This window comes from Pecten maximus, chromosome 17 (assembly GCF_902652985.1).
Source record: "Pecten maximus chromosome 17, xPecMax1.1, whole genome shotgun sequence".
NCBI classification, from domain to species: Eukaryota; Metazoa; Mollusca; class Bivalvia; order Pectinida; family Pectinidae; genus Pecten; species Pecten maximus.
Window position 1 is genome coordinate 27,352,246 of NC_047031.1, and position 27,390 is coordinate 27,379,635.

Genomic DNA, 27,390 nt, shown 5'->3' on the forward strand with positions numbered 1-27,390 from the left:
ATCTCACCCTCAAGGTCATCCCTTTTATCCTCAGACAATTTTGGGACAGTACAATTCTGTAATAGGACATTCAAGTCAACATCATCTAGATTTTCGTCTCTACTTTTATAAAGATTGGAATAAAACCGTTTGGTTTCTGAAAGTATTTCTTCCTGATTGTTTATTTCAGAACCATTCTCTGTATTAATTGAAGTAATTGTTTTATTAACATAATGCCTTTTCTGTAAAAATATTTGCTTGGTTTCTCACCATCCTCTATCCACTTTGCTTTGGCTCTTATAAGAAGACCCTTCATTTATTCTCCCCTTATTATTTCTTGTTCTGCTTTCTTCTCTAATAGCATATTTGAAAAGACTTCAGAGTCTGGCGAACTATCGCACAACTGCTGTAGAAAAATTATTTGATTTTCAATATTACAATATTTTAATTTCTTTTCTCTTTTAATTCCTGCACTGTAACCTATAGTCATTCCTCTTATTTCAAGAAGTAATGTCTTTAGCAGTAAATGCTCATCTATTACAAAGTGTAACTGAGCTGGGTCTATATCTCTCAGATTTTCTCTATTATAAGGTGTGGTGGCATATCTATCTGTGACTACTTGTATCACCTGTTTAACTTTATCAACATATTTGTTATCTTGTAGAAGAGAGGTGTTAAATTTCCAAAAACATTTGCCCTTATTGAAGTTGGAAAACTTCAATTTCAGTTCAACTATAGCATGGTCGGCTGGTCGCTTCTGTATCCTGGGCTAATGTCAGAATGCTCATAAACAGACAGTAACTGTTCAGAAACAAGGAAAAAATCTAACCTCCCCTTTTTCATAGGGGATTGTTTAAACCATGTGTATCTTCGGAGGTCAGGATTATTTACTCGCCGAGGATCGCACAGTTGCAATTCTTCAATCATTTTTAAAACTTCCTTTCTAGAGTTTGGATTGTTAATATGAGCATAATTACATGTATCTATTTTTGGATCTAAAGTTAAATTCCAATCGCCACAGAGAATTACAAATTCATTATCGAACAAGTTTACAGTATCTCTAATTTTCTTAAAAAAAGTAGGATTATCTCTGTTTGGTGCATATACACTGTATGTTTATAAGAGTAAAGCAGTAGTTTGCAATTTTTATGCTTAATGCTATCATGTTACCCTCATCATCCTGTTTTTTGTCTTTTATCTCATACTCAAAGTTTGTGTTAAACAAGATTGCAACTCCTCTGGCATTCCCACGAAAATTATTAAGAATACATTCATAGCCCCACTGAGATCTTATAAACTGAAAGTCGGAATCCTTAAAATGTGTATCTTGAATACAGTATATAGAACAATCTCTTTTTTTAAGGTAGTTAAAAACGTCTTTTCTTTTATTACAGTCGCCCAGGCCCTGTGTATTTAATGAAAGTATTTTAACTGACATATTGTAAGATGTAAAAAATTATTTGTTTCTTCTCGTAACAGTGCATGATTAATCCTCGAGAAAAAGGTCCTACTGACAAACATACACAAAAAAGATGAAGATACATATAAACACAAAACAGAATTTTTACCCTTCCACTAAACATTCCTGACTAGCTTCCTCAGAGCAAGTATGGCTGTCTATTTAAATTGTAGTCTGGCCATTCAAAAATTTTAAAAAAAATATATAAAAAGTGAAGGATGTACAGTGCAAACAAGGAAGAAAGAAAAGAAAAATTTTCACTGCACATTCTGCAGTACAGAAAACATCCACTCATCATACATGGACCCACTCATGAACTATCTCATGTTATTGACCTCATGTTTTCAACTTCACTAAGTATAATATCATGTTTGCATGGTTTATTAACCCTTTCACCCCTACTGACCATATTGGACTTCAAATGATAAATGAATGGCAGAGTCCACTAAAGTTTCATAGGGTTGAAAGGGTTAATATTTGTTGAATTATATCTAGGATAACATTAATTCAATCTTTCACATTCATAATCATTGATTATTCATTATTATGGCTTTTAATCAGTATATTTATCTCATATGTCAAACATAAGTGGATATATACATAATGTATATATATACACTTTACTTTCAGAGTTAAATTGCTTCCATATGTTAAAACCATGCAAAGTTAAGTCAGGGCTTTTTCTCACTGGTTTGGGAAAGGGCTTTTTGGTATCATTTTGGGAAGAAAATTGATGAATTGGGAAAGAATATTTCAGGAGTAAATTGTAAATTTTGGGAATTTGGCTTAAATATGAAATAATTTCAGTTGGGAAAGGGGCCCATTAACGGCCCCAAAAAGCCCCCAGAAAAAGCCCTGTAAGTATTCACTTATATCAGTGAAATGGTTGTGTAACAATAAGTTACAACATATTATGCACATGCTGTATAATTAAATATATGTATTGTACATCCAAAGTGTATTACCATCAACTTACAATGTGTTAGTTGAATGTGATGGTTGGGAATAAAATCTTCAATATTTAATTTTATCTGGTTATTGTTTGTGTTCATTGTAAGAAAGTTTGTCAATACTTATAGTTGTATTAATGAATACAATAACAGCTACAGCATGAAGTTGCTGTGCTCATATTCAATCAAGCCGGTCTGTATTTGAAAATAGAATGACCCATATCCATGGTCAAATACGTATCAGTTATCATGACCGGAATATTTGAAACTTAGAAACTATTAACAAAATACAAAAGCATAGATCAACTAATGAACAGTTCGGCATTCTGCCTAATTTCATCAAAAGTAACTAAAACATAATTAACAGGAAATTATCACTCAAGTCACTGGTGTTAAACTTTCTTCCATGTTCCCTTGGATGGGTCTTTAGGCCTAACCTCAAGCCACACATCCCCTAGACTCAAGAGATTCTTGGATTCTGGTAATGATAGTTTTGTCTTTTTGTTTCATCTCATAGGCTTTCCTAGCTAGACCTGCTCTTTTCTTTTTAAGCCTTTGTGGCAAATCCGTTCTAATGGTGATTCGTGTACCTTTAGGAATGTTCCTTGCGGATGCCAGAATTTTATTTCTACCCTCCATCGTGGCAAATTTGATGATAATACTAGGTGGACGGTTGACACTGTCTTGGCCTGGAGCTTGGTATACAGGTAACCGGTGTGCGTTGCAGATAATAATTTTGTTCGTTACAGATTCATCAAGATTTAACTTTGAGTGGAAGAAATCTCTTACTACATGTGCAGCCATAGTATTTTCCTGGGTCTTGACGGGGATTCCGTAAATGAGAACATTATATTTCCTACTTCTGGCCTCGGCATACTCGGCCCTTCTTTCTAGCTCCGCGATTCTCTCGCTGATACTGTCAATGCATCTCACTTTGTTTTAATTTTCTAAAATTGACCCTTCGATTCTCTCAAAGTCTGATTGTAATCGGTTAATGCGTTCATTAGTTTCTTTCATATGTTCAGCGAAATAGAGTTCTAATTGTTTGACCTGTTTTTGCAGTTCGCTCGTAACTTTCTTTTCCATTTCAATGATTAAAGTTTTAATTTCGCTATTGCTTACTTGGTCTCCGTGGTCAGAACACGTGCTTTCTGCCATGCTGCCTCGTACTGGCTGTTTCTTTGATTTATCGTTGTTCTGGAAATATCCTTTCACAGAATTGTTTGTTGAAACTTGATTTTGTAGCTTCTGCGTTTTGTTTTTCCTAGTATGCGGCATCATATTCACGTATATCTTAGGTGTTAGCCATCGCTTGCTCTCCGCCTTCTTACAGTCGACTTACCGTGGCCGCCATCTTACCGGAAGTCCTGTATAATTATTGTTGATCATAGAATTGAAATGTATATTTTCATCAGACATATGATAAATTGCCATGGTGCAAGTGAAGTGATATCACAAATCAACAAAATCCTTACAGGACCTGATTATCTCCCTTGTTATCATCTTTACCTGATTATCTCCCTTGTTATCTATTTACTCGATTATCTCCCTTGTTATTTAACTGATTTTCCCACATGTAATCCTCTTTACCTGATTATCTCCCTTGTTAACATCTTTACCTGATTATCTCCCCTGTTATCGTCTTTACCTGATTATCTCCCTTGTTAGGTGCGTATGGTGCTGCAGTGCTGTACAAGAAGAAGGATGATGATTCGCTAGTTATCCTGAAGGAGATCAATATGCATGACCTGAACGCTGCAGAACGACAACTTGCCCTCAATGAGGTAATGAACCAAAAACTCTGTCAGTGTTTTATTATACATGGACAGGATGTAATTTACTCTGTATATAATTGTGTAATTGAGTAGATTTTGAGGTTACTGAACACAAAACATTTTCAGTGTTACAAACTTTCTAGAACAATATGTGTAAATATGCTGTGTCACTGGAATGAAATATTTTAAAGAGTTTTGAATTTATTGGTGTATTTCAAGTTGAAGGTGCTATTCACTGGGTGAACCATATTTAGTATAGAATTTGTGTCTTAAGTCACTGTATGTGTTGTAGGTAAACATTTTGGCATTCCTGGACCACCCAAACATCATCAGTTACTACGACAGTTTTGAAGAGGACGGTGTTCTTATGATAGAGATAGAATATGCAGATGGAGGGTTAGTATTAGCCGTCTGGGAAGTCATTAAATAAGTCAGTGTTAATGAATCAGTCAAGAACTCATTTAGCGAGTCGCTCTCAATAAATCAATCAATGACTCATATATTGAGTTTATTAATTAAGCAAGGACTCAATTAGCGAGTCGCTCTCAATAAATCAATCAATGTTAATCGGGACTCATTTAGTGAGTCGCTCAATAGATCAATCAATGACTCGTATATTGATTCTATTAATTATGCAAAAACTCAATTAGCGAGTCGCTCTCAATGAATCAATTAAGGATGGACATGGTGAGTCTAATTTGGATTAATCCAAGACTCATTATTGAGCTGCTCAATGCATTAATTAAGGAGTCATTTAACAAGTTCTCATTCAAATGATACGTACTTATTTAGTGAGTCACTCTCAATTAATTAATCAAGGACTGATTTAATGAGTCATTCTGACATTCTAATATTAATGAGTCATTATTGAGTCATTATTGAATCATTATTGAATCATTATTGAGTCACCATCAAGATATCATTTTTTTAATCAACAAGTTTGTCAATTAATCATTTGTCAATTATAGACAAACACTCATTTATTAAAATCATCAATTTTCCCCTTAATTAATCAGTCCATTGATTTGTCTCGTTAATCCATAGGACCCTGGCTCAGTTCCTGGGCCAGCAAGAGAAGCCTCTGGAGGAGAAGAATATCCTGGCAATGTTCCAGCAGATCGTGGCGGCTATTAGACACATCCACGAACATAACGTGTTACATCGTGACCTGAAGACGGCTAACATCTTCCTCACCAAGGAAGGAGTGGTCAAAGTGGGAGACTTTGGTATCTCCAAAATGATGAGTTCCGCCAACAAGGGAGCTAACACTGTCCTGGGAACACCATACTACATCAGTCCAGAAATGGTACAAATCATCTTGTTTTCAGCCATTAATTCCACTCATTTCTGGTTTTTATTTCATCAAGTTTTGTCTTCCATGTTTGTGTTGTTTGTTTTCTTTTTTAGTTGTGAAAGTGGAGATTATAAGGTTACCTATTTCTGAATTGTTTTATGTTTAATGCTGTTCAATCTTAGTGTTACCATACTTTTATTTGATATTATGGGATGTTATGCATAATTCAGTTGAGAATGGTCACCATTTTTTTTAACTATAGCTTCTCATCTCTGTAATTTAGCAGATTGTAAGTGAAACCTATCCAGAATTTATGCATGCAATTTTACATATGAAATTAAATTGAATAGTTTTTCTTCATAAATGAGCAGGCCCTTTGATCTTACATTTAATATTTTTTTAGATATTTCGTACAATTTAAAAGTTTCTGTACATCCGTCAAAATGGATGATATCACACCATGTGAACTTTGACCTTTCAGTGTGAGGGGAAGCCGTACAATGACAAGTCTGATATTTGGGCACTAGGCTGTATCTTGTATGAGATGGCTTGTCTACAGAAAACATTTGAAGGTTCAAACTTACCTGCTCTAGTCAACAAGATCATGAAGGTTTGTGGGGAGACAGGGTCTCACCGATTTCCGTAATTTCATGATCAGATAAATTTTTCTAATTGCATTCAATATCCTGAAAAGCTTTATTGTCTGAAAATTTCAAAACGAAATCAACTTGAATTTAATATTACAGATATCAATTGTTGTAAAAGAAATTTTCAGCAGAAGCTTAGTGTTTTTAGATAGTTCAAACTTCAAGGCATTACTGTAAGTTTGAAGAATAATTGATGTTGTTTTTCCAAAAAAGGATGAAATGGAATAATATTATGCTTTTCACATTCAATTTTATTATGAAAGTACATGTATCTGAATTATTGCAGTTTCATTCATCCTTAAAAATAGCAAGAAATGTAACCCATTGGTGAGTCATATTAGATTTCTGATTGTTAAAATATTTACTCCTTCCAGGGTCAGTTTGCCCCAGTCAAAGAAAATTATAGTGGAGGATTCAAGGATGTTATCATGGATATGTTACGTCAGGATCCGGAACAACGACCGTCTGCTCACGAGCTCATGTACACAAGACTTCCAGAGGTATAAACACTAATTGTGGTCCATTCAGCAAAACGGTTAATTGTGATTATTGTTGGGTTTTTTAGACACTGTAAAAAAGATAAATGCTTGCCCCATGTCCATGCAGCCATTTTGAAAATGCAAAGCCAAGGTTGTCAAAAAGGAAATATCACGTTTCTTGAATTATTATTTTTTTTTAATATTTTTAAGAAATGATAATAATTATGATAAGCAAGCAAATATCATTATGTCACAGTGAGGTAACATACATCCTTAAGTCTCCATGTCAAGGAAAGGTAGCATACATCCTTAAGTCTCAATGTCACAGTATGGTAGCATGCATCCTTAAGTCTCCATGTCACAGTAAGGTATCATACAGCCTTAAGTCTCCATGTCACAGTATGGTAGCATACATCCTTAAGTCCCCATGTCACAGTATGGTAGCATGCATCCTTAAGTCTCCATGTCACAGTAAGGTATCATACAGCCTTAAGTCTCCATGTCACAGCAAGGTAGCATACATCCTCAATCCTGATGTCACAGTAAGGTAACATGCATCCTTAAGTCTCCATGTCACAGTAAGGTAGCATACAGCCTTAAGTCTCCGTGTCACAGTAAGGTAGCATACAGCCTTAAGTCTCCATGTCACAGCAAGGTAGCATTCATCCTTAACTCTTTCCGTACTCACGACGACTACAGACGTCACAAAAACGTGCTCTTGTATCCTTCATGACAACTACACACGTCACAATTAACATGCCTTCCATCCTTTGTGACGACTCAAATCGTCGTAAAACATCGCGAAAGATGTTGATATTACTTGCAGGTTTAGCATAGTCATACGAAGGAATTGACACGGAAATGATGTTTTTAAGAAATAAAAAGCAATGTAGATATCGTATTGATGGTATATTTTACGTACCAGAAGCATTTTCATTCGTTAAGATTGTCTATTTCAAAGAATTCCGCCGGTTCATGCCGAGTTGTTTACATAGCTACAAAATGGCGGCCTTAAATTTACTTTCGTTTTCTGCGAGATTGTTGAGGTGTTAAACACAATAAAACAATTAAAAACGATAATATATATATAATTGAGTAATGTTTATCATCAAAATAAGTAAGAAATACGTAAAATATTTTTACACACCGAAAAAACGATGTTTTGGCTGCGTGATTTCTTGCACACGTGTGACACATGTGCCGATCAACATGTCATTTCCCGCGATTCTGCCTGGTGATTTCGCCGTATTTTAAAGGAAAAATTGGGTAAAAGAGTTTCCGTACTCAGTACTTGTTCTATATGATAAACTTCATTTAATATTAAGCATTATACAACGGTAAAAGATCAGTAAAAGATTGTTTTATCGACGTCTGATGTGATAGCCATATGCTCCAATACACAAAGGACCTACCCAGCATTCACTTCCGGTAGCGACCACGAAATTTGAATGAGTACGTAAAGAGTTAAGTCTCCATGTCACAGCAATGTAGCATACATACTTAATCCTGATGTCACAGTAAGGTAACATGCAGCCTTAAGTCTCCATGTCACAGTAAGGTAGCATACAGCCTTACGTCTCCATGTCACAGCAAGGTAGCATACATCCTTAATCCTGATGTCACAGTAAAGTAGCATACATCCTTAAGTCTCCATGTCACAGTAAGGTAGCATACATCCTTAATCCTGATGTCACAGTAAGGTAACATGCAGCCTTAAGTCTCCATGTCACAGTAATTAAGGCAGCATACATCCTTAACTCACCATGTCACAGTTAGGTAGCATGCATCCTTAAGTCTCCATGTCGCAGCAATGTAGCATACATCCTTAATCCTGATGTCACAGTAAGGTAACATGCACCCTTAAGTCTCCATGTCACAGTAAGGTAGCATACAGCCTTAAGTCTCCATTTCAGAGTAATGTAGCATAAATCCTTAATCCTGATGTCACAGTAAGGTAGCATACATCCTTAAGTCTCCATGTCACAGTAAGGTAGCATACAGCCTTAATCCTGATGTCACAGTAAAGTAGCATACAGCCTTAAGTCTCCATGTCACAGCAAGGTAGCATACATCCTTAATCCTGATGTCACAGTAAAGTAGCATACAGCCTTAAGTCTCCATGTTACAGTAAGGTAGCATACATCCTTAATCCTGATGTCACAGTAAGGTAGCATACAGCCTTAAGTCTCCATGTCACAGCAAGGTAGCATACATCCTTAATCCTGATGTCACAGTAAGGTAGCATACAGCCTTAAGTCTCCATGTCACAGTAAGGTAGCATACATCCTTAATCCTGATGTCACAGTAAAGTAGCATACAGCCTTAAGTCTCCATGTCACAGTTAGGTACACTACATGTAACATGCAGCCTTAAGTCTCCATGTCACAGTAAGGTATCATACAGCCTTAAGTCTCCATGTCACAGCAAGGTAGCATACATCCTTAATCCTGATGTCACAGTAAGGTAGCATACATCCTTAAGTCTCCATGTCACAGCAAGGTAGCATACATCCTTAAGTCTCTATGTCACAGTAAGGTAGCATACATCCTTAAGTCTCCATGTCACAGTTAGGTAGCATATTACATCCTTAATCCTAATGTCACAGTAAGGTAGCATACAGCCTTAAGTCTCCATGTCACAGCAAGGTAGCATACATCCTTAATCCTGATGTCACAGTAAGGTATCATCCAGCCTTAAGTCTCCATGTCACAGTTAGGTACACTACATGTAACATACACTCTTAAGTCTCCATGTCACGGTAATATAACATACATTCTTGATTTCCCATGTCACACTGACAGTAATATAACAGACACCCCTAAATCTTGTGTGATATTGTAGTTGATGAATTCCTTTGAGGACCCAACAACCGACTGTGACGATGATCTCCTCCATTCACATGAGAGTAACCGTGACAACGCCAAAACTAAGAAGAAAACCAGGTAACATAAAACATTGTGAAGTCTTTCTCATTTCTTTGCCCCAGAAATGTCTTCGATTTAATTGATGGAACATTTGAAGAGTTTTCACAGGTGATTTTTGTATCGCCTATGATGGATGTTTGGTAGGGGCCATGAATGAATCATCAAAACATCTAATTGTTATAGTTTTAGCCTTGAGCTTAACTTTCCATGATACTGAGGTAGGTCAGTGTCACTCAGTAGGAATATTGTCACCAACAGAAAAAAAAAATACCCAAACAAACAAATCAACACTTGTTTAAGTTTCCACTTACTTTTATTGCAAATTTATATCGCAAGCACAAAAATCCATTTTGGAAAACTTGTCTCGTGTCAGTAAATGGGTAAAAAGATTTCATGTAAACACACTGACACATAAATTTTTAAATAAACAACTATGTAATGTTAACTGTAAGATCCTTTATTTATAAAATGAGGGTTGAACAATTTCTTGGTTCTTCGATCATTAGGAAAGTGTGATGTGATAAGTTATTGAGCTATCTGTTTCAAATATTAAATGGATCCCTCTTGGCTACAGTTCTACTGTGGAGAAAAGGTACAGTGACAATTTGCACAACTGGAGTTATATTTTTATTTCAATGTATGATCTTTTATTTATGTTGGCATGTTATATTTTATTTTATGATTATAAAGTTCTGACATATAATCTTTATAGAATCATTAAAACAAAATTTTAATATAATTTCAAAATTTGAAAAACTGTCTAGTCCGTGGGTGAGCAAATTTAAAATGACTGTAACCAAACAAATCGCATTTGGAAAATAATAAATAAATATTTCTTAATGTTGTTTATAAAACTAAGACTTTCCCTTAATCATAAAAATCAAAAGTTTCCACACCCATGTTTTGTAAATACAATGTACTTAAATCATTGCAGAACAATAAGAATACTATTTGGTAGGTCCTGCCAGAATACATGATAAGGTTTTGTTTAACTGTTCACAATACAATCAAATCCTGCTTGATTGATTTGTTAGTATGTATTGACACAGGAGTATATTTTTGTATTATATCTGTTTTACACCAGAAACGTTGATGTTGTCAGCTTGGAAATATCTATTTATAGCCTTGAGTGTAGAAACATAATACAATATACACTGAATGTTTGTATCCTATACCCTCCCAATGCACTTAATTCTAGCCTCCCCAATCACACTAGTACTCCAGTTATACTATGTAACACAGTTAAATTGTCATGTCATTGTCATAAATTCTACATTATACACGTAGATATGACTCTGATAGATCAGGGGCAGATAACTCTTTGCTTGCTGGTGGTGTGAAATCCTATCTCTGCTTAAATTATCTTACTTTTAAAACAGACCACCAACATAGATCTCATTTACTAGAAATTTAGGTGCATTGTGGGATCACTTTCCCATAATACCTCTGGTTTTTCCTTACAAAGATGGAGGTCATAGTCAACAGCTACAATATCACTTATACTGGTCAGATTCTCAGCCATTTTACTAGATGTATAACTATGATAAGTTTCACAGACAATTTTAAAGTGGTTGAATTTACCTATAGATGAAATAGATCAGGCTTTGGTATGGAAATAGAAAACGTTATTTGAATTCAATTTATGAAAAATTGAGTAGAAACTATTTAAAGGGAGATTTGCATGATACTTCAGTGTCCTTGGTATCTTGCAGTAATCTTATTATGTTCCTCCATTTAAATATGATGATGTCACAATAGTTAATATCGATTATGTACAGGAATATTCAGCTTTAATTTACGTAAGATACTCATCTGTTGCTACACATTGCCATTGTGATTGACCAAATATTTGTCTGTACTTTGAAATTAATTCTGCGAAATAAAATTGTTATTTAAATTTATTTCATACCAACAAGCCCTTGTCTGTTAATAAGCCCGCTATGCGTAACAGTTGCAGTTAAAAAAATGCTTTATTTTTCATTGTCCTGCAATAAGCCATTAACCTGCTTTGAGTCAGATTCTATGTGTTACACACCCGGGCTTATCACAGGTTACCCACAGTAATGTATTCTCTATGGAATGTTTAGAGTCCTGTTATGTCTGTACTTTTAATTTTTAATTTCAGGTCGTTATTTTTCTACTTTGAGAGTTCCTCAGCTTCAATCACGCCAATAGAACTTCCACCTAAAATCAAAATCAGACATGTAAGTATAAAATGTCACGTTTGACGTTCAAATGTGTGTATAATTAAGAATTTTGACCTTTGACATTGAATCTAAACATTGTGATAATGAACTTTGACATTTAACATTAACATCTTAGTGTTGTGATAATGAACTGTGACCTTTGCCATTGACATCTAAGTGTTGTAATTATAGAAAACATTGCCTTTCATTTCAAAGTATTGTATGATGAGTTGACCTTTGATTGACTCTTACTATTAATTAACCTTGACCTTTGACATAAATCTTTAATTGACCTTATCTCAAATCTAACTTCCAGGCAGCAGCAGGGGAGGACCATGTGATTGTTGTCACCGCAGAGAGACAAGTGTTTACATGGGGGGAAGGGGGCAAAGGTCAACTGGGTCATGGCAATACTGAATCAAAGGAGAAACCTACATTGGTGGAGGCTCTCACAGGGAAATCAATATCAAGGTAACGGGCACAATTGGGGTAATTATTAATGAGGTAAGGGGCACAATTGGGGTAATTATAATGAGGTAAGGGGTACAATTTGGGGTAATCAATAACGAGGTAAGGGGCACAATTGGAGTAATTAATAATGAGGTAAGGGTACAATCAGGAAAATTAATAACAAGGTAAGGGTACATTTGGGGTAATTGATAATGAGGTCAGGGGTACAATTGGGTTAATTAATAACGAGGTAAGGGGTACAAATGTAAGGGGTACAATTGGGGTAATTAATAATGTGGTAAGGGGTGCAATTGGGGTAATTAATAATGAGGTAAGGGGTACAATTAGGGTAATTAATAATGAGGTAAGGGGTACAGTTGGGGTAATTAATAATGAGGTAAGGGGTACAATTGGGGTAATTAAAAACTTCTTGTCAAATTTTTCGAAATTGATTTCAGATCATGTTTTTCACTGATTACAGAGGTTGCTGTGGTGCCGGGTTTAGTATATTTGCAAGTGACAACGGGATAATTCTGACTTGTGGTGATGGGACAAAAGGCTGTCTGGGACACGGAGACTGGACGTCTACATACCGACCACGTCTAATTGAGTCCTTACTGAGGTAGGTCATTAAAATGTATAATAATAACAACTTTATGACCAGTTTAAGAAATGTGTGACTTTTTGTACAACTGTATGACATGTTTTACACTTGCATTACCTGTTTTTAGGTCATCTGACCCAAAGGGTCAGGATGACCTATAGTCATCATGCTTCGTCCGTCGTCGTGCGCCGTCCGCCGTGCGTAAACTTTTCACATTTCAAACTTCTTCTCAAGTTCCACCAGTGCTATTGAGCTGAAACTTGCCAGAAATGATCCTGAGATGGTCCTGACCAAGTGTTGTTATTTTTCGGGTCGGTCCAAAATCCAAGATGGCCACCATAGCCGCCATCTTGAAAAACACATTTAAAACTTCTTCTCAAGTTCCACCAGTGTTATTGGGCTGAAATTTGCCTGAAATGATCCTGATATGATGCCGACAAAGTGTTGTTATTTTTCGGGTCTGTCCGAAATCCAAGATGGCCACCGTGGCCGCCATCTTGAAAAACACATTTTAAACTTCTTCTCCAGTTCCACCAGTGCTATTGAGCTGAAACTTGCCTGAAATGATCCTGATATGATCCCGACCAAGTGTTGTTATTTTTTAGGTTGGTCTGAAATCCAAGATGGCCGCCATAGCCGCCATCTTGAAAAACACATTTTAAACTTCTTCTCCAGTTCCACCAGTGCTATTGGGCTGAAACTTGCCTGAAATGATCCTGATATGATCCTGACCAAGTGTTTTTATTTTTCGGGTCAGTCCAAAATCCAAGATGGCCACCATAGCTGCCATCTTGAAAAACACATTTTAAACTTCTTCTCCAGTTCCACCAGTGCTATTAAGCTGAAACTTGCCTGAAATGATCCTGATATGATGCTGACCAAGTGTTGTTATTTTTCGGGTCGGTCCGAAATCCAAGATGGCCACCGTGGCCGCCATCTTGAAAAACACATTTCAAACTTCTCAAGTTCCACCAGTGGGATTGAGCTGAAACTTGCCTGAAATGATCCTGATATGATCCTGACCAAGTGTTGTTATTTTTCGAGTCAGTCCGAAATCCAAGATGGCCGCCATAGCCGCTATCTTGAGAAACACATTTTAAACTTCTTCTCAAGTTCCCAGTGTTTTTGTTTGGCCTGTTTTACCGCCGAATATCGGCTGTTTCCCCAAGGCCAAAAATGCTGTATTTTCCCAAAATTTCAATGGAGTTTCCCAATTATCAAAGTTGAACAAAAAATTTTAAAATGTTTCTTTTACCTATTCTGACATTGTGTAAATGATAACATCGCGATTTCCGAAGCCATAAAGTATTTTCCAAACCTAACTAATATGAACGTTATCAATTCATACATGTAACATCATCCCGTAGGCCTAGAGGCATGCGATCTTTGTTGTTTCAGATCTTGATCTTTAAAACGCTTTGTAATAAGATGTCAGTGATTTCAAGCGCTCAGATGATGCAGACATCGTAAAACCAAATACTACACAAATGACCGACTGAAAAAAACATGAAGTTCTTGTTAGAACTAGTGACACATTAATAAGGATACTGATAGTAATTATCCAAATTATATATTGATATGTATTCTACTCAAAAATATGTGTACATACAACCTCCCTGTGCGGGGCTTGCTACATTATCGGCTGTTAACGGAGTAGGAGGGATTTCTTATACCCTGTCAGAGTGCAGTGAATGCATGGTATGAATACTCATTCTTACCGGGATTTGCCACTTGAACAAGGAGCTTTTGTTGACTGATTAAGAGGAACTTGTTGATCTTTTAAAAGGATTAAAACAACAAATTCAGAACTTTACTAGCAACAAGTCATATCTCACCATGCTGGCATATTATGGGCACATGATGATTTTAAACCACTTATAATGTGTTTTTTTTTGTAGCAAGTGATGTTTACTTTAATAATGTTGAAAACATGGTGAACTATATATTAGTAAATTTATTTGACAAAATCAGTACTGGTTTTTTTTTGCAATTTGGTATTTTTCCAAATTTTCTCAAAATTTCGATGAATTTTCCCAACTCAAAAGCCACGGGAGGCTTAAAAATAATGGGAACAAAAGCACTGAGTTCCACCAGTGCTATTCAGCTGAAACTTGCTTGAAATGATCCTGATATGATGCCGACCAAGTGTTGTTATTTTTCGGGTTGATCTGAAATCCAAGATGGCTGCCATTGCAGCCATCTTGAAAAACACATTTTAAACTTCTTCTCCAGTTCTATTGTTGCCATTGAGCTGGAAATGGGTGAGGATGTCAAGGAAGGCGAGCCAACATAGTGTTGTTATTTTTTCGGCCTTGTAAAAACTTTGAAATGGCAGCAATGGTGGCCATTTTGTAACATGATTGCGCAATCATGGTTTTCCTGAACAACACCTATTTCAAACTTCTTCTCAAATTCCACCAGTGGGATTCAGCCCTAACTTACCAGAAATGATCCTGAGATGGTTCTCACCAAGTGTTGTTATTTATCGGGTCGGCCAGAAATCCAAGATGGCCACCATGGCAGCCATCTTGAAAAAACATTTTAAGCCTCTTTTCCAGTTCCACAGGTGCCATTGAGCTGGAAATTGGTGCGGATTTTAAGGAAGGAGAGCCAACAAAGTGTTGTTATTTTTCGGCTTTGTAAAAACTTTGACATGGCCGCCATCTTGAAAAACACATTTTAAACTTCTTCTCCAGTTCCACCAGTGCTATTAAACTAAAACGTGCCTGAAATGATCCTGATATGATCCTGACAAAGTGTTGTTATTTTTTGGGTTGGTTTGAAATCCAAGATGGCCGCCGTGGCCGCCATCTTGAAAAACACATTTTAAACATCTTCTCCAGTTCCACCAGTGCTATTAAGCTGAAACTTGCCTGAAATGATCCTATTATGATCCTGACCAAGTGTTGTTGTTTTTTTTGGTTGGTCTGAAATCCAAGATGGCCGCCATAGTCGCCATCTTGAAAAACACATTTTAAACTTCTTCTCAAGTTCCACCAGTGCTATTGAGCTGAAACTTGCCTGAAATGATCCTGATATGATCCCGACCAAGTGTTGTTATTTTTCGGGTCGGTCCGAAATCCAAGATGGCCGCCGTGGCCGCCATCTTGAAAAACACATTTAAAACTTCTTCTCCAGTTCCACCAGTGCTATTGAACTAAAACTTGCCTGAAATGATCCTGATATGATCCTGACAAAGTGTTGTTATTTTTCGGGTCAGTCGAAAATCCAAGATGGCCGCCATATCCGCAATCTTGAAAAACACATTTTATACTTCTTCTCCAGTTCCATTGGTGCCATTGAGCTGGAAATGGGTGAGGATGTCAAGGAAGGCGAGCCAACCAAGTGTTGTTATTTTTTCAGCCTCGTAAAAACTTTGAAATGGCAGCAATGGTGGCCATTTGTAACATGATTGTGCAATCATGGTTTTCCTGAACAATGCCTATTTTAAACTTTTTAAACCCCAATGGGATTCAGCTGTAACTTACCAGAAATGATCCTGAGATAGTCCTTACCAAGTGTTGTTATTTATTGGGTCGGTCAGAAATCCAAGATGGCCACCATGGCAAACGGTGCCACTATATACTTACTACAGAGAATACATACTACAATTATATAATGTTTTTAATTTAGAGTCAGATGACCGTTAAGGCCCCTGGGCCTCTTGTTTATTTTGAGATTCTTTTTATAGCTTGAATCACAAAATGATCTTACATATTTTATCAAATGATTGTCTATGCTGTATATATACAGTGTATCATATTATCAACCGTATCATTTCTTTATAATTAATTTTTCTTTGTTTTCATGGTAAATACTCAAATGTGATTGGTCGAAAAATTCTTTTCATTCTTCTATGAAAGAAATTCCGAGAATGGCGCAAAAAATGTGACGTCACAATACGACAATTGACGTTGCGTATTGATTTGAGAAAAAGAATCCCATTTAAAACCAGTAAAATTGTACATAAAATATGTTTTAAATTAGAAAATCATTTTCAAAAATTAATTATAAGCGTTGATGTCAATTATTTTTTAGTTTCATTGGGGTATGAAACAAATTTTGTTTGCAAACTTCTGTAAACAAACTTTGTTTCATACCCTGATGAAACTAAAAAACAATGACATCAATGCTTAAATAGATTTTGATCTAAATGAATACACAGTGAATTTTGTTGTTTTATTGTTAATAACGCATAAATCACCTTGTAGACCACGTAGTGTTAAGTGTCGTTGTTGTTACAGTGTTGATGTGATTTCTGTGTCGTGTGGACCCAAACATGTGGTGGTCATCGGCAGTGATGGTGAAATATTTTCGTGGGGGTGTGGTGGTGATGGACGACTGGGACTGGGGAACGAGGATGATCAGTGAGTACATCTCTGTATATGTAACTCTTATACAACCCTCAAATTTAATCTACCAAAAAAAGTAATATAATTTTATAGTGAGGGGCCAAAATAGGTCATTCTCATGTGTTTTGACTACTGAATTCACAGCTTTCTCTTCACATATTCATAGTGATAGCATGCTGATATTTTGCAGGAAAATTTTTCTGAATTCTTTTCATTACCATTGATGTACTGTTTAATATTTGATAACTAAAACAACTTTTGAAATGTTCAGATAGAGATTCATCAGTTTGGTGTAAATATTATTTAGTGAAATTCTTTGCAATAAACATAAACGACAATGTAAAACTGTGTTGGCAAGCTTTTAAAAATATCTGTTTCCTTTGATAAGCAACGAGTTTACATGCTGAAGCTTTGATGACCGTTCACTATTGGACAATGTTACGATAGTTTTTAAGTCAGCTGTGAAAATGTCAAGATGCTTTTGGCATGTTTTAAACATAGGATTTATTTTTCCTTTTGTTCCTTTCGCGTCATTTACATGAAATGTTGGAGCTAGAATGTACATCAGTGTTTAATTCTAAAGCTGTTGATGTTTGTCACCAGGTGTCAGCCTATGGAGGTAAACATCGTCGAGCCAGTTGTGGTACGCGACGTGAGATGTGGGGTCGACGGCACCATGTTTCGCACAGATGTCGGTGGTGTGTTCGCCTGTGGCAGTAACCTTGATAACAAACTCGGTCTTAACCACAGGCAGGGGTTCATCATGGCTATGAAAAACCTGTTCATCAAGGTATGCTTCCTTATTGTTCATAGGTATATACTATTGTACTGTACATAGCCAGGCTTAGGGTTAAATATAACCTCCGAATTGCAACAAAAAAGCCCAGAATTAAAACAAATAACCTCTGAATCACAACAAATAACCTCCAAATCACAACAAATAACCTCTGAATCACAAGAAATAACCTCGGTATCACAACAAATAACCTCTGAATCACAAGAAATAACCGCGGTATCACAACAAATACCTCCGAATCACAACAAATAATCTCTGTATCACAACAAATAATCTCTAAATCACAACAAATGACCTACGAATCACAACAAATGACCTACGAATCACAACAAATGACCTACGAATCACAACAAATGACCTCTGAATCACAACAAATAATTTCTGTATCACAAAAATAACCTCTGAATCACAACAAATAACCTCCAAATCACAACAAATAACCTACGAATCACAAGAAATAACCTCGGTATCACAACAAATAACAATAACCGCGCTATCACAACAAATACCTCCGAATCACAACAAATAATCTCTGTATCACAACAAATAATCTCTAAATCACAACAAATGACCTACGAATCACAACAAATGACCTCTGAATCACAACAAATAACCGCGGTATCACAACAAATACCTCCGAATCACAACAAATAATCTCTGTATCACAACAAATAATCTCTGAATCACAACAAATAACCTCTGAATCACAACAAATAATCTCTGTATCACAACAAATGACCTCCAGATCACAACAAATAACCTCTGAATCACAAGAAATAACCTCGGTATCACAACAAATAACCTCCGAATCACAACAAATAACCGCGGTATCACAACAAATACCTCCGAATCACAACAAATAATCTCTGTATCACAACAAATGACCTACGAATCACAACAAATGACCTACGAATCACAACAAATGACCTACGAATCACAACAAATGACCTCTGAATCACAACAAATAACCTCCAGATCACAACGAATAACCTCTTTATCACAACAAATGACCTCAGAATCACAACAAATAACCTCCTAATATAAATAAATATCTTCCGTATCACAACAAATAACCTCTGAATCACAACAAATAACTTCCAGATCACAACAAATAAACTCTGAATCACAACAAATAACTTCCAAATCACAACAAATAAACTCTGAATCACTACAAATAACTTCCAAATCACAACAAATAACCTACGAATCAAAAGAAGGAAATGAAATGACATCTGTTGGATCTATTGTGAACTGTATTATATTGTCATGCACACTTCTGTTTGATAAATACTCTAAAACTATTATCAAATTATGTTGTGTCAGGTTGCAGATTTCTTTCATATATGAATACTGTTGAATCCAGTTACACAACAGAGGTATAGGTCTGATTCAGTTACAGGAAACTCTTGTCATGTTTCTGGATATTTTTGCTGTTTGGTTCATTTGCTTGTTTTTTTGCTTGATTTATCACCCTGTGAACAGCCAGTGTCATTTTGAAGCAGGGTCTCCTTGTAGTAGTTGGTGACTACCTCACAGAACAACATACGTTAGGCCTGTCACATGTCATCCAGAGCAATCAGGGTAAAGTGTCATGCTCAAGGATGCAACTACCACAGCATACACTGGCCCATTTCTCAGCTTCCCAAGAACAAGCTGACAAGAGGTAGCGACCGCCGAACCACACACTACAGATCTTCTCTAACCGACTTAGCTATTGCGGCCTCAATTGTTGTCCCCGCACCTTAGTTTATGAGGCCAGCTGTCATGGCCCTCATTAGCAGACATCAGCTTGTATAAGTAACAGGCTTATTTCCAGATGTATCATATTAATATAAACTTTATCTTGAGCTAAGTATGCATTATTTACGAATAATATCATCACAGATTTATTCTGAGACCAGATTTTTCACCCTGTCCCACCTGTAGACCTTAATCAGCAAAAAAGTGTTAACGTTGGGAAGTTTCATTGATAATAGCTCATTTGTTTGCTTTTTGTGGAAAATGTCTTCCAATTTTTCAAAAAGATGCAATTTTGGATTTGATTTTGATTAATACATTATATATACCTGGTATTCTGTAAGTTCCTGATCCACAGGATCGAGGACATAAATGCCAGAGAAATATAGCTAGTAAAAACGTGCTATTAATCAATACTGTCTTAAACTTTTTCAGACGGAGGTTGATGGACAAAAGGAGCCAACACCAGTTCGAGCTTTAGCCCGACACAAAGTGTTAGACATTACGATGGGTTTACATCACTCAGCCGTCATAGTAGAACCAGGTCATGTCTACACATTTGGACGCAACACCGAAGGTCAACTGGGGATTAGTAACACTAAAGATTGTAGTGCACCAGTGGAGGTTAATCCATGGTGCACCAGTGGAGGTTAAATCCATGGCTGACTGTGTAATAAATGTAGGTCAAGGTCAGATATATTACAGATAGTATTATAAATATAGGTGAAGGTCAAACCTGTCTTACTGTGTAATAACTGTAGGTCAAGGTCAGATATATTACAGATAGTATTATAAATATAGGTGAAGGTCAAATCTGTCTTACTGTGTTGTAAATGTAGGTTAAGGCCAAATCTATTGTTGACAGTGCTATAGATGTAGGTCAAGGTCAAATATATTACAGATAGTATTATAAATATAGGTGAAGGTCAAATCTGTCTTACTGTGTTGTATATGTAGGTTAAGGCCAAATCTATTGTTGACAGTACTATAAATGTAGGTCAAGGTCAAATATATTGTTGACAGTGCTCTACATGTAGGTCAAGGTCAAATCTGTTGTTGACAATTCTTAAATGTAAGTCAAAATTTACTGTATTGCAGATAGTGTTTTAAATGTAGGTGAAGGTCAATTATATGACTGACAGTATGATAACTCATCAAGGTCCAATCTAAAATACTGTTTTATACATGTTGGTCAAAGTCACTTATATGGCAGACAGTGTTATTATTTTGTTAGGGTAATATTTGTATTAATTAGTCTACAGCTGACAGTATTGATATTTGAGTCCAACTTAAGTCTATAGCGGACAGTGTTAGTATTTTTAGGGCAATATTTGAGTCAAGCTTACGTCGACAGCTGACAGTATGGTGTACTATTCTAGTCAAATTTTATCCCTGATAATGTCATATTGAGACAAGGTTAAAGATTTGACCTACAATGAAGGTTTGATTTCCCTGGTGTTACAGAGAGTCCAATGTGGTGACCATTATACTGCGGCCAGTACAGTCAACAATGAATTGTACTACTGGGGACTTCGCTTCAAGGTATTGGCACAGTGGAACTTCTAAACATGTTTTACATTGACACATCTAGAACAAGATAACAACATTGATAGAACTGTTGTATTTGAAAGTGTACTTAGTACTAAAAAAACAAGAGACATTCACCCAGTAACAGCATTTACAGGAGAAATTTCTGTGTGAAATGAGAGGAAAAAGGCTAAATTTTAACATAGATAATCAGTTTTACATTGGTCATTCTTACCAATCTCCAAACTTTGATTAGTCCAGATGGAAAACTAGCTACAGACATGTAGTTTTATGGTAAAATCTAATAATATACTGGGACTTGAAACTCTCTTCAACATGTACAGTACAATCTTCATCATGAAAATCTTAAAATGTTGTCGACCATGTTTCTGTTTTGGTAGTGTGTCAGTTGCTGATCGCCTTTATTGATCCTTATGACAAAAAAAAAAAAATGCTGTTTAAAAAATAAAATTATTTTGAAGGTGCCCTCCTTACAATCAAATGTGACAAAGGACAATGACAGTTGCTCCAGCACGAATGGTAGTGTGATTAACAAGGATGACATTCGCCTGGAGAGTGTCACACCAAGGGAGACAACCAGAGAGGACGTTCAGATGGAGTGTGTTACTCCCAGGAGAGGTTCACACTCACGACAAGCCAGTCTCACCAGTATATCTAGCTTAGCCAGTACAAAGGAGTCGGGGCTGGTCTCTAGTCGGGATGGTATGTTGTCATCACATTTGATTTAAGGGTATATGCTACAATTTACATTACATATCTCAGTTGGAGTTGTCTCCCCTACAGTTATACCAGAATGCATGTTATATTACCAAGACAGAGAGAGAAAAAAGTTTTAAAATCTCCTTAAGAAAAAGACTTGTAAAATATCGACTCGGGTGGAAAATGAATTTTATTTCTAATTTATCATCGGTGGATTTCATAATCTTTCAAGTATCATAGAATTCAAATTTAAAAGAAAACAAAACGAAAAAATCTAGCTAATTTGGATTAGAAAAGTAAAAAAAAGTATGTTCTCTGAAATAATATCATTCCTTATTAATCTGCACCTTTTTAGAATTTTGAATGTATAATAAAACTTTTTATTTTTTAAATTTTAGGTACCATGGGATCCAGTGTCACAGATGTGGGTAACCATGACAACAATAACCAGGATACATCGAAGAATGACGGTAGTCTAGACAGCATTAACACTGGTTCCAGCCACAGGAGACAGGAGAGTGTAGACAGTGCCTTTTCTCAGGGATTGACAGACAGTGGTATTACAAGCTCCCAGGCTAACACTCCATCTGACACCAGTAGTCTGACACGACCAGGTGGATTCAGACCTCTCAGTAAGTGGCTTTCAATGTGGGCAGCCAGGGTTTGATTTCTTAATCAGACATGAAAAGTTATGGGGTCAGCTGCTCGACCATGTAGATAAATAATATATTGGGTTTCCTCCCACAGTAAGACCCAGCGCGTACAGATTTTTAGGGGAAATGAAAAGTATCACTAGGAGACACGAATGTACTAGTTTTTTCATATTTTCTACTAATTCTGAAATTTTCACCAATTTTACCAAAAAAGATCTAATTTAACCCAACCCAGTCCATTTTTTCAGCATCGTATCTAATTATGAATTTTCATGGCTAATTTTCGACGGTCAAAGCTAGTTCTGTGAATCATATCCAATTTAACATGACCACCGTCTAATTCTATCGAGCTATCTAGAAATCATGAACTTTACACTATTTATTTCATGACTATCTAAAAGTTTCCCCGACAGTCTAGAAATGTCCGACAGGGTCTATTTTTTCTCCACTGACGCTAATTCTGCTCCTCGAATCTAGTATTGACGGAGCAATCCAGTTTTCGTGAAAATCGCCTAATATTAAACGTCATGACGAATATTGCGAGATTCGCCTCGGGCGGTTCTGTCGCGCGGCAATACCAGCACTGCCGGCCGTAGACTACTTTACCTGGACAACAGCCATCCGTGACCATCGAGTCCCGCGGCTAGCCTCGACTTGGGAGCGCTCAGCCGTGAAGCGGTCCTACCATAATCACCTATACTTACGATGTCGGTACCGACTCAAATGATACAGACGATTCGTTCTTCCACAATTAACAATATTATCGGAAATAAATACACTACATTTAACTAAATTTCATACGTCTAATTTAAAAATTCGTATAATGACAGGAAGGTGGTATAATATATATATAAAGGAGATTTTTGCAATGAAAGTATTGGAGACGAGTTCCTTCATCTATTTATGTTAAAGTGTACCCTGAACGAAAAACGATAATCAAATGTGTTATTCTTTGTAACCACCAAAGAAGAATGTCGAAAACCGCATCAAAATCGGTTGGCCGAGTGCCGAGATATCGCACATCGAAGTACGCGATTTGCACCTGTCGATCGACTGCTAATCAGCGTATCGGTCAGTCACGCTGATTTGGAACTTTTCAGTCTATGACGTCACAGGTTGAACAGAGTGACTGGTATGGTGGCCAGTAGCATAGAGGACAGTGTGAACAGTATCAGTACAAATATGTTCGAATACGATCTGGACATGAGATTTGAGGTTGTTGAATTTGGCGAATATTGCCGACGAGAAGTCGGAATCCAACAATATAAGTTTGAGTTAAAAAAAATAATAATAACATAGTGAAATTGACTCTGAAAATGACCGCTTGGTTTACACAGACTGGTGTAATAATCGGTCAATCACCAATAAATGTATATTAGTTATGTGTTTACCATTTCTTACTCGTTACCAAAGAAAGCAACACAGCATCAACAAATTAAACTAAAATAATGTGCCATTTCATTCGCAAATTAATATTCAAATAAACATACCAACAATACAACAGTTCTGGATACTCTGGTTTGTGAGAAAAGACGAACACACGTACAGTAAATTCAAGCGTTATATTCTATGCAAAACCCGCTTTAGTCATGAAGGACACTTAATTTAGAAAGTAATATATTATAATCATCATGATCTACAATATACTAAATATCTCTCCCGTATGAATACCAGTGTTAAAGTCTACAACAAACTTCTACATATACAGATTTTATCCCTTATTTTACATGTCATGGTCTCAGGGATCAAGGACGATTAAATGCTTGAGAAAGACATAATTTATATACGATCGTTGTCAGTGAAATTATATAAAAGTGATTCGCAACAATTATAATATAATTGATACTTTCTGTACAGGTATAAAGCATAGGTACTTATTAAAACCATTATTTTAGCTCCGTTTTTAATGATAAAACACAAACAATTTATTTCATCGTGACTAATCATAATTAATACTAAAATTTATAAACTCGTAATGATTTTCGTGTATGATTTTTTTTCCCTCCAAATTTTATGTATTTTTTTGCTTTTATTTTTGTAATTGTGTCATTATTATGAAGTGATCGAGACCCTGGTGGTTTTGCTTTCAATTCGTGTCGCAAGTCATATCTTCACTTAAAAAAGGACTTTTAAAAGATGTATAAACATGTTCGGAGAATTACGAATTCTCAAGTTTGAATTGGTTAGTATACAGCTAAACAATTACCAGGTGTGAAATTACGGTCCACAAGCTCATCACACCTGGCACTGCACCACAGGTGTCCGTGATTTCTGGTGTTCTAATCAGCACACGCCGTGAGTTCACGCGTTTGGTTTCTGTGCACTTCAAAGGAGTTCCGAAAACATGGTTTTACAGGTTGTTTGTACATAAATTGAGCTTGAAATTTATTAAGGATTGCGTTTATACTATAGGGAATACATTTTGTTGAAATCAAACACATTATTTTTGGAATTCAGTGAGTTTCGTTTTCTATACAAACGAATAAAAAATCATATCTCAAACGTTTGTCTATAGAATAATTAACCTAAATTACCTCATTCATATATGTACCCATGATGTTGAAATTTACTCTATGAATCTTGTCTGGGAGTTACTGAGCTTTCATGGACACGTTTTATCAATTGCGGACAATTACCCAAAAATCACAAATAACGGTATAATTTCTGTTTTGGCTAATAAAAAAACCCCAAAATGATCAGCATTTATTTCACATCTTGAATGAATTGCATTTTAAACTTGTGTTACTAGAAGTATTATAACCGAAATCAATACTGGTACATGTGTATGTAACAAGCCTGTCATGCCCCCATAATAAAGGCTATATGATGTAAGTCATTATAAACGGCCGGTTATTCAAATGTCATACATGTTACAACGACCCGTTAAAATAAAAAAAATATGAATAAAATATTTTAATATAAATGTTATATACGACCTGTTATAATAGAAAATAGGTAAGATGATACACGCTGTATTTGGCCCGTTATAATAGAAAATTAGTAAGATGTTACATGTTGTGTATGGCTCGTTATGAGAGAAAATTAGTGAGATGCTACATGTTATATATGGCACCGTTTAAAAAGAAAGTTATATGTCCCTGGTTTCGGTAGCACTTGTTATTAACTAATTCACAAATATAACTCAGAGACTTTATTCAGCACTTTCCTTTTTTTTTGTCTTATTCGCATTAATTACAGGCACGTGTTCACGTTTGTTTCTATATATTTCCTATATGGCGGCTCCGATCGTGTTCAACCTGTGACGTCACAGGTCAGAGGTCACCAAAACGAGGTATTCGGCTTTGGGCTTCAGGTGTGTTTTCGAGAAAAATCACAATTACTCGGAAATGGGTCGGCCGATTTTGATGCGGTTTTCTGCATTCTTGTTTATTAATCAATACCAATAACATATTAAAATGTAATTTTTCATTCAGGGTACACTTTAACATATTGAAATGAAAATTATTCGTTCAAAATGCATCCCACAGTATTACTGTATTAACCCAAGTATTCATAAAATGAGAGGTCTAATATCTATATGTCATACATGCAATTACTGAGGGTTTATGTCCCTGTTGTAAACCTATATTATATTACCTAGCAGGAGCTTGATTATCAAAAGGGGAACGATTAAGGAATGAGCATGAAAGGACAATGATAAGATGAAGGAGCGTGCAAACGTAGTTAGTTTGTTCTAGGCAGATATTATGTTATTGTGTGTAAATCAAATATTTTTGTTAGACATAAATTCATTTTTGTATAATTATCTGTATTCCTTTCACTTTCTCTCTTTAGTCTTCCTTTCTAATTTGTCAATCGTAAAATTAATGTAAATGTCCATTGTTTGTGTCACATTGTTGTAAAAATGTTTGGAGGAGGGGGCTTTAATAAGTTGTATAACTTCTGCCCAATCCTCATGCCTACATTTGAAGCAATAAAAATATGTTTTAAAAAAAAAAAACCTATATTTGCTTGTATATTTAGGTAAATTACATTTTTACTTTATACATGATTCCAACAAGGAATATGTAAGAAAACATATTTAAATATCTTGCATTTCTATAGCAAGTTTGCCTAAATTGTCTTATTATTTAGAAACAGAACTAATGGAATCCCTATGATGTCGCACACATCGCTCGGCGACTCTCATCAGGCAGAACGTTTATCATTTGTTGACCATTCAGTGTACAGTGGACCCGCGATAATCCGGACGCCGATAGTCCGGAAAACTCGCAGTCCGGACGGAAATGCACGGGAACGGATTTCCGTAACGTTATTTGTACTCACCAGTCAGGAAGTTCGGATTCCTATTCTGGAAGCCCATTTTGGGAACGGAACGTACTTTTCATTAGTAAATTTCCCGCAATAATCCGGACGATTTTTTCACCACGAGGAGAAAAAATGTCGGAGCAAGTCACACGTGTCGACAGCTGTACACAGACTATTGCTTGACACTGTGCGTAGTCATAGTGACCGCTGCCAGGTCATAGCCCCGGGTGTTTACCTGTGTTACAAAGTGTAACTTTTGTTTTTATAACGGTACATTACTTTTTCTCTACGACCTTTTTAAACTTTACAGTATTAAAGGATTTTATAGTATAGCCTGGTCTTGCTTTTATGAACTTGACGTACAATATCTATTATAGTTATTTTACAGACGGCAACTTTTATAGGAACACATATTGCTATTTCGTAATTAGCAAGAATTTACGCACAAACATACAGTACGTGATACCATAATTAATCAATCTCAAATACATGTAATAAATTTATGATCGGTAATTAACATCATGAACACTTGTATTGGGTAAACACGGATATCGGCTTTGTAACACCGTTACGTGAAACGACGACTCAT

At 36.0% G+C, this 27,390-nt stretch overlaps 1 protein-coding gene and 1 long non-coding RNA gene across 2 annotated transcripts in view; one reads left to right on the forward strand and one right to left on the reverse strand.

Annotated features, from left to right (window-relative positions):
• The window catches only part of LOC117315272, a 57,656-nt gene that overhangs the window by 14,112 nt on the left and 16,154 nt on the right, over nucleotides 1–27,390 (forward strand). Inside the window, exons 8-23 of the mRNA XM_033869420.1 lie at nucleotides 4,057–4,172; nucleotides 4,456–4,559; nucleotides 5,208–5,469; nucleotides 5,939–6,067; nucleotides 6,479–6,604; nucleotides 9,425–9,525; nucleotides 11,633–11,711; nucleotides 12,010–12,164; nucleotides 12,625–12,765; nucleotides 16,992–17,114; nucleotides 17,703–17,889; nucleotides 20,068–20,256; nucleotides 20,596–20,625; nucleotides 21,097–21,174; nucleotides 21,642–21,882; nucleotides 22,278–22,511. Coding sequence (XP_033725311.1) covers nucleotides 4,057–4,172; nucleotides 4,456–4,559; nucleotides 5,208–5,469; nucleotides 5,939–6,067; nucleotides 6,479–6,604; nucleotides 9,425–9,525; nucleotides 11,633–11,711; nucleotides 12,010–12,164; nucleotides 12,625–12,765; nucleotides 16,992–17,114; nucleotides 17,703–17,889; nucleotides 20,068–20,256; nucleotides 20,596–20,625; nucleotides 21,097–21,174; nucleotides 21,642–21,882; nucleotides 22,278–22,511 — 2,295 coding nt within the window. The remainder of the gene's footprint in view (nucleotides 1–4,056; nucleotides 4,173–4,455; nucleotides 4,560–5,207; nucleotides 5,470–5,938; nucleotides 6,068–6,478; nucleotides 6,605–9,424; nucleotides 9,526–11,632; nucleotides 11,712–12,009; nucleotides 12,165–12,624; nucleotides 12,766–16,991; nucleotides 17,115–17,702; nucleotides 17,890–20,067; nucleotides 20,257–20,595; nucleotides 20,626–21,096; nucleotides 21,175–21,641; nucleotides 21,883–22,277; nucleotides 22,512–27,390) is intronic.
• On the reverse strand, nucleotides 1,451–2,257 carry LOC117315487. Its single transcript, XR_004529706.1, has 2 exons — nucleotides 2,039–2,257; nucleotides 1,451–2,008 (listed from the first exon to the last, which is right to left on the reverse strand). It is a non-coding gene; the product is annotated as an uncharacterized LOC117315487 (long non-coding RNA).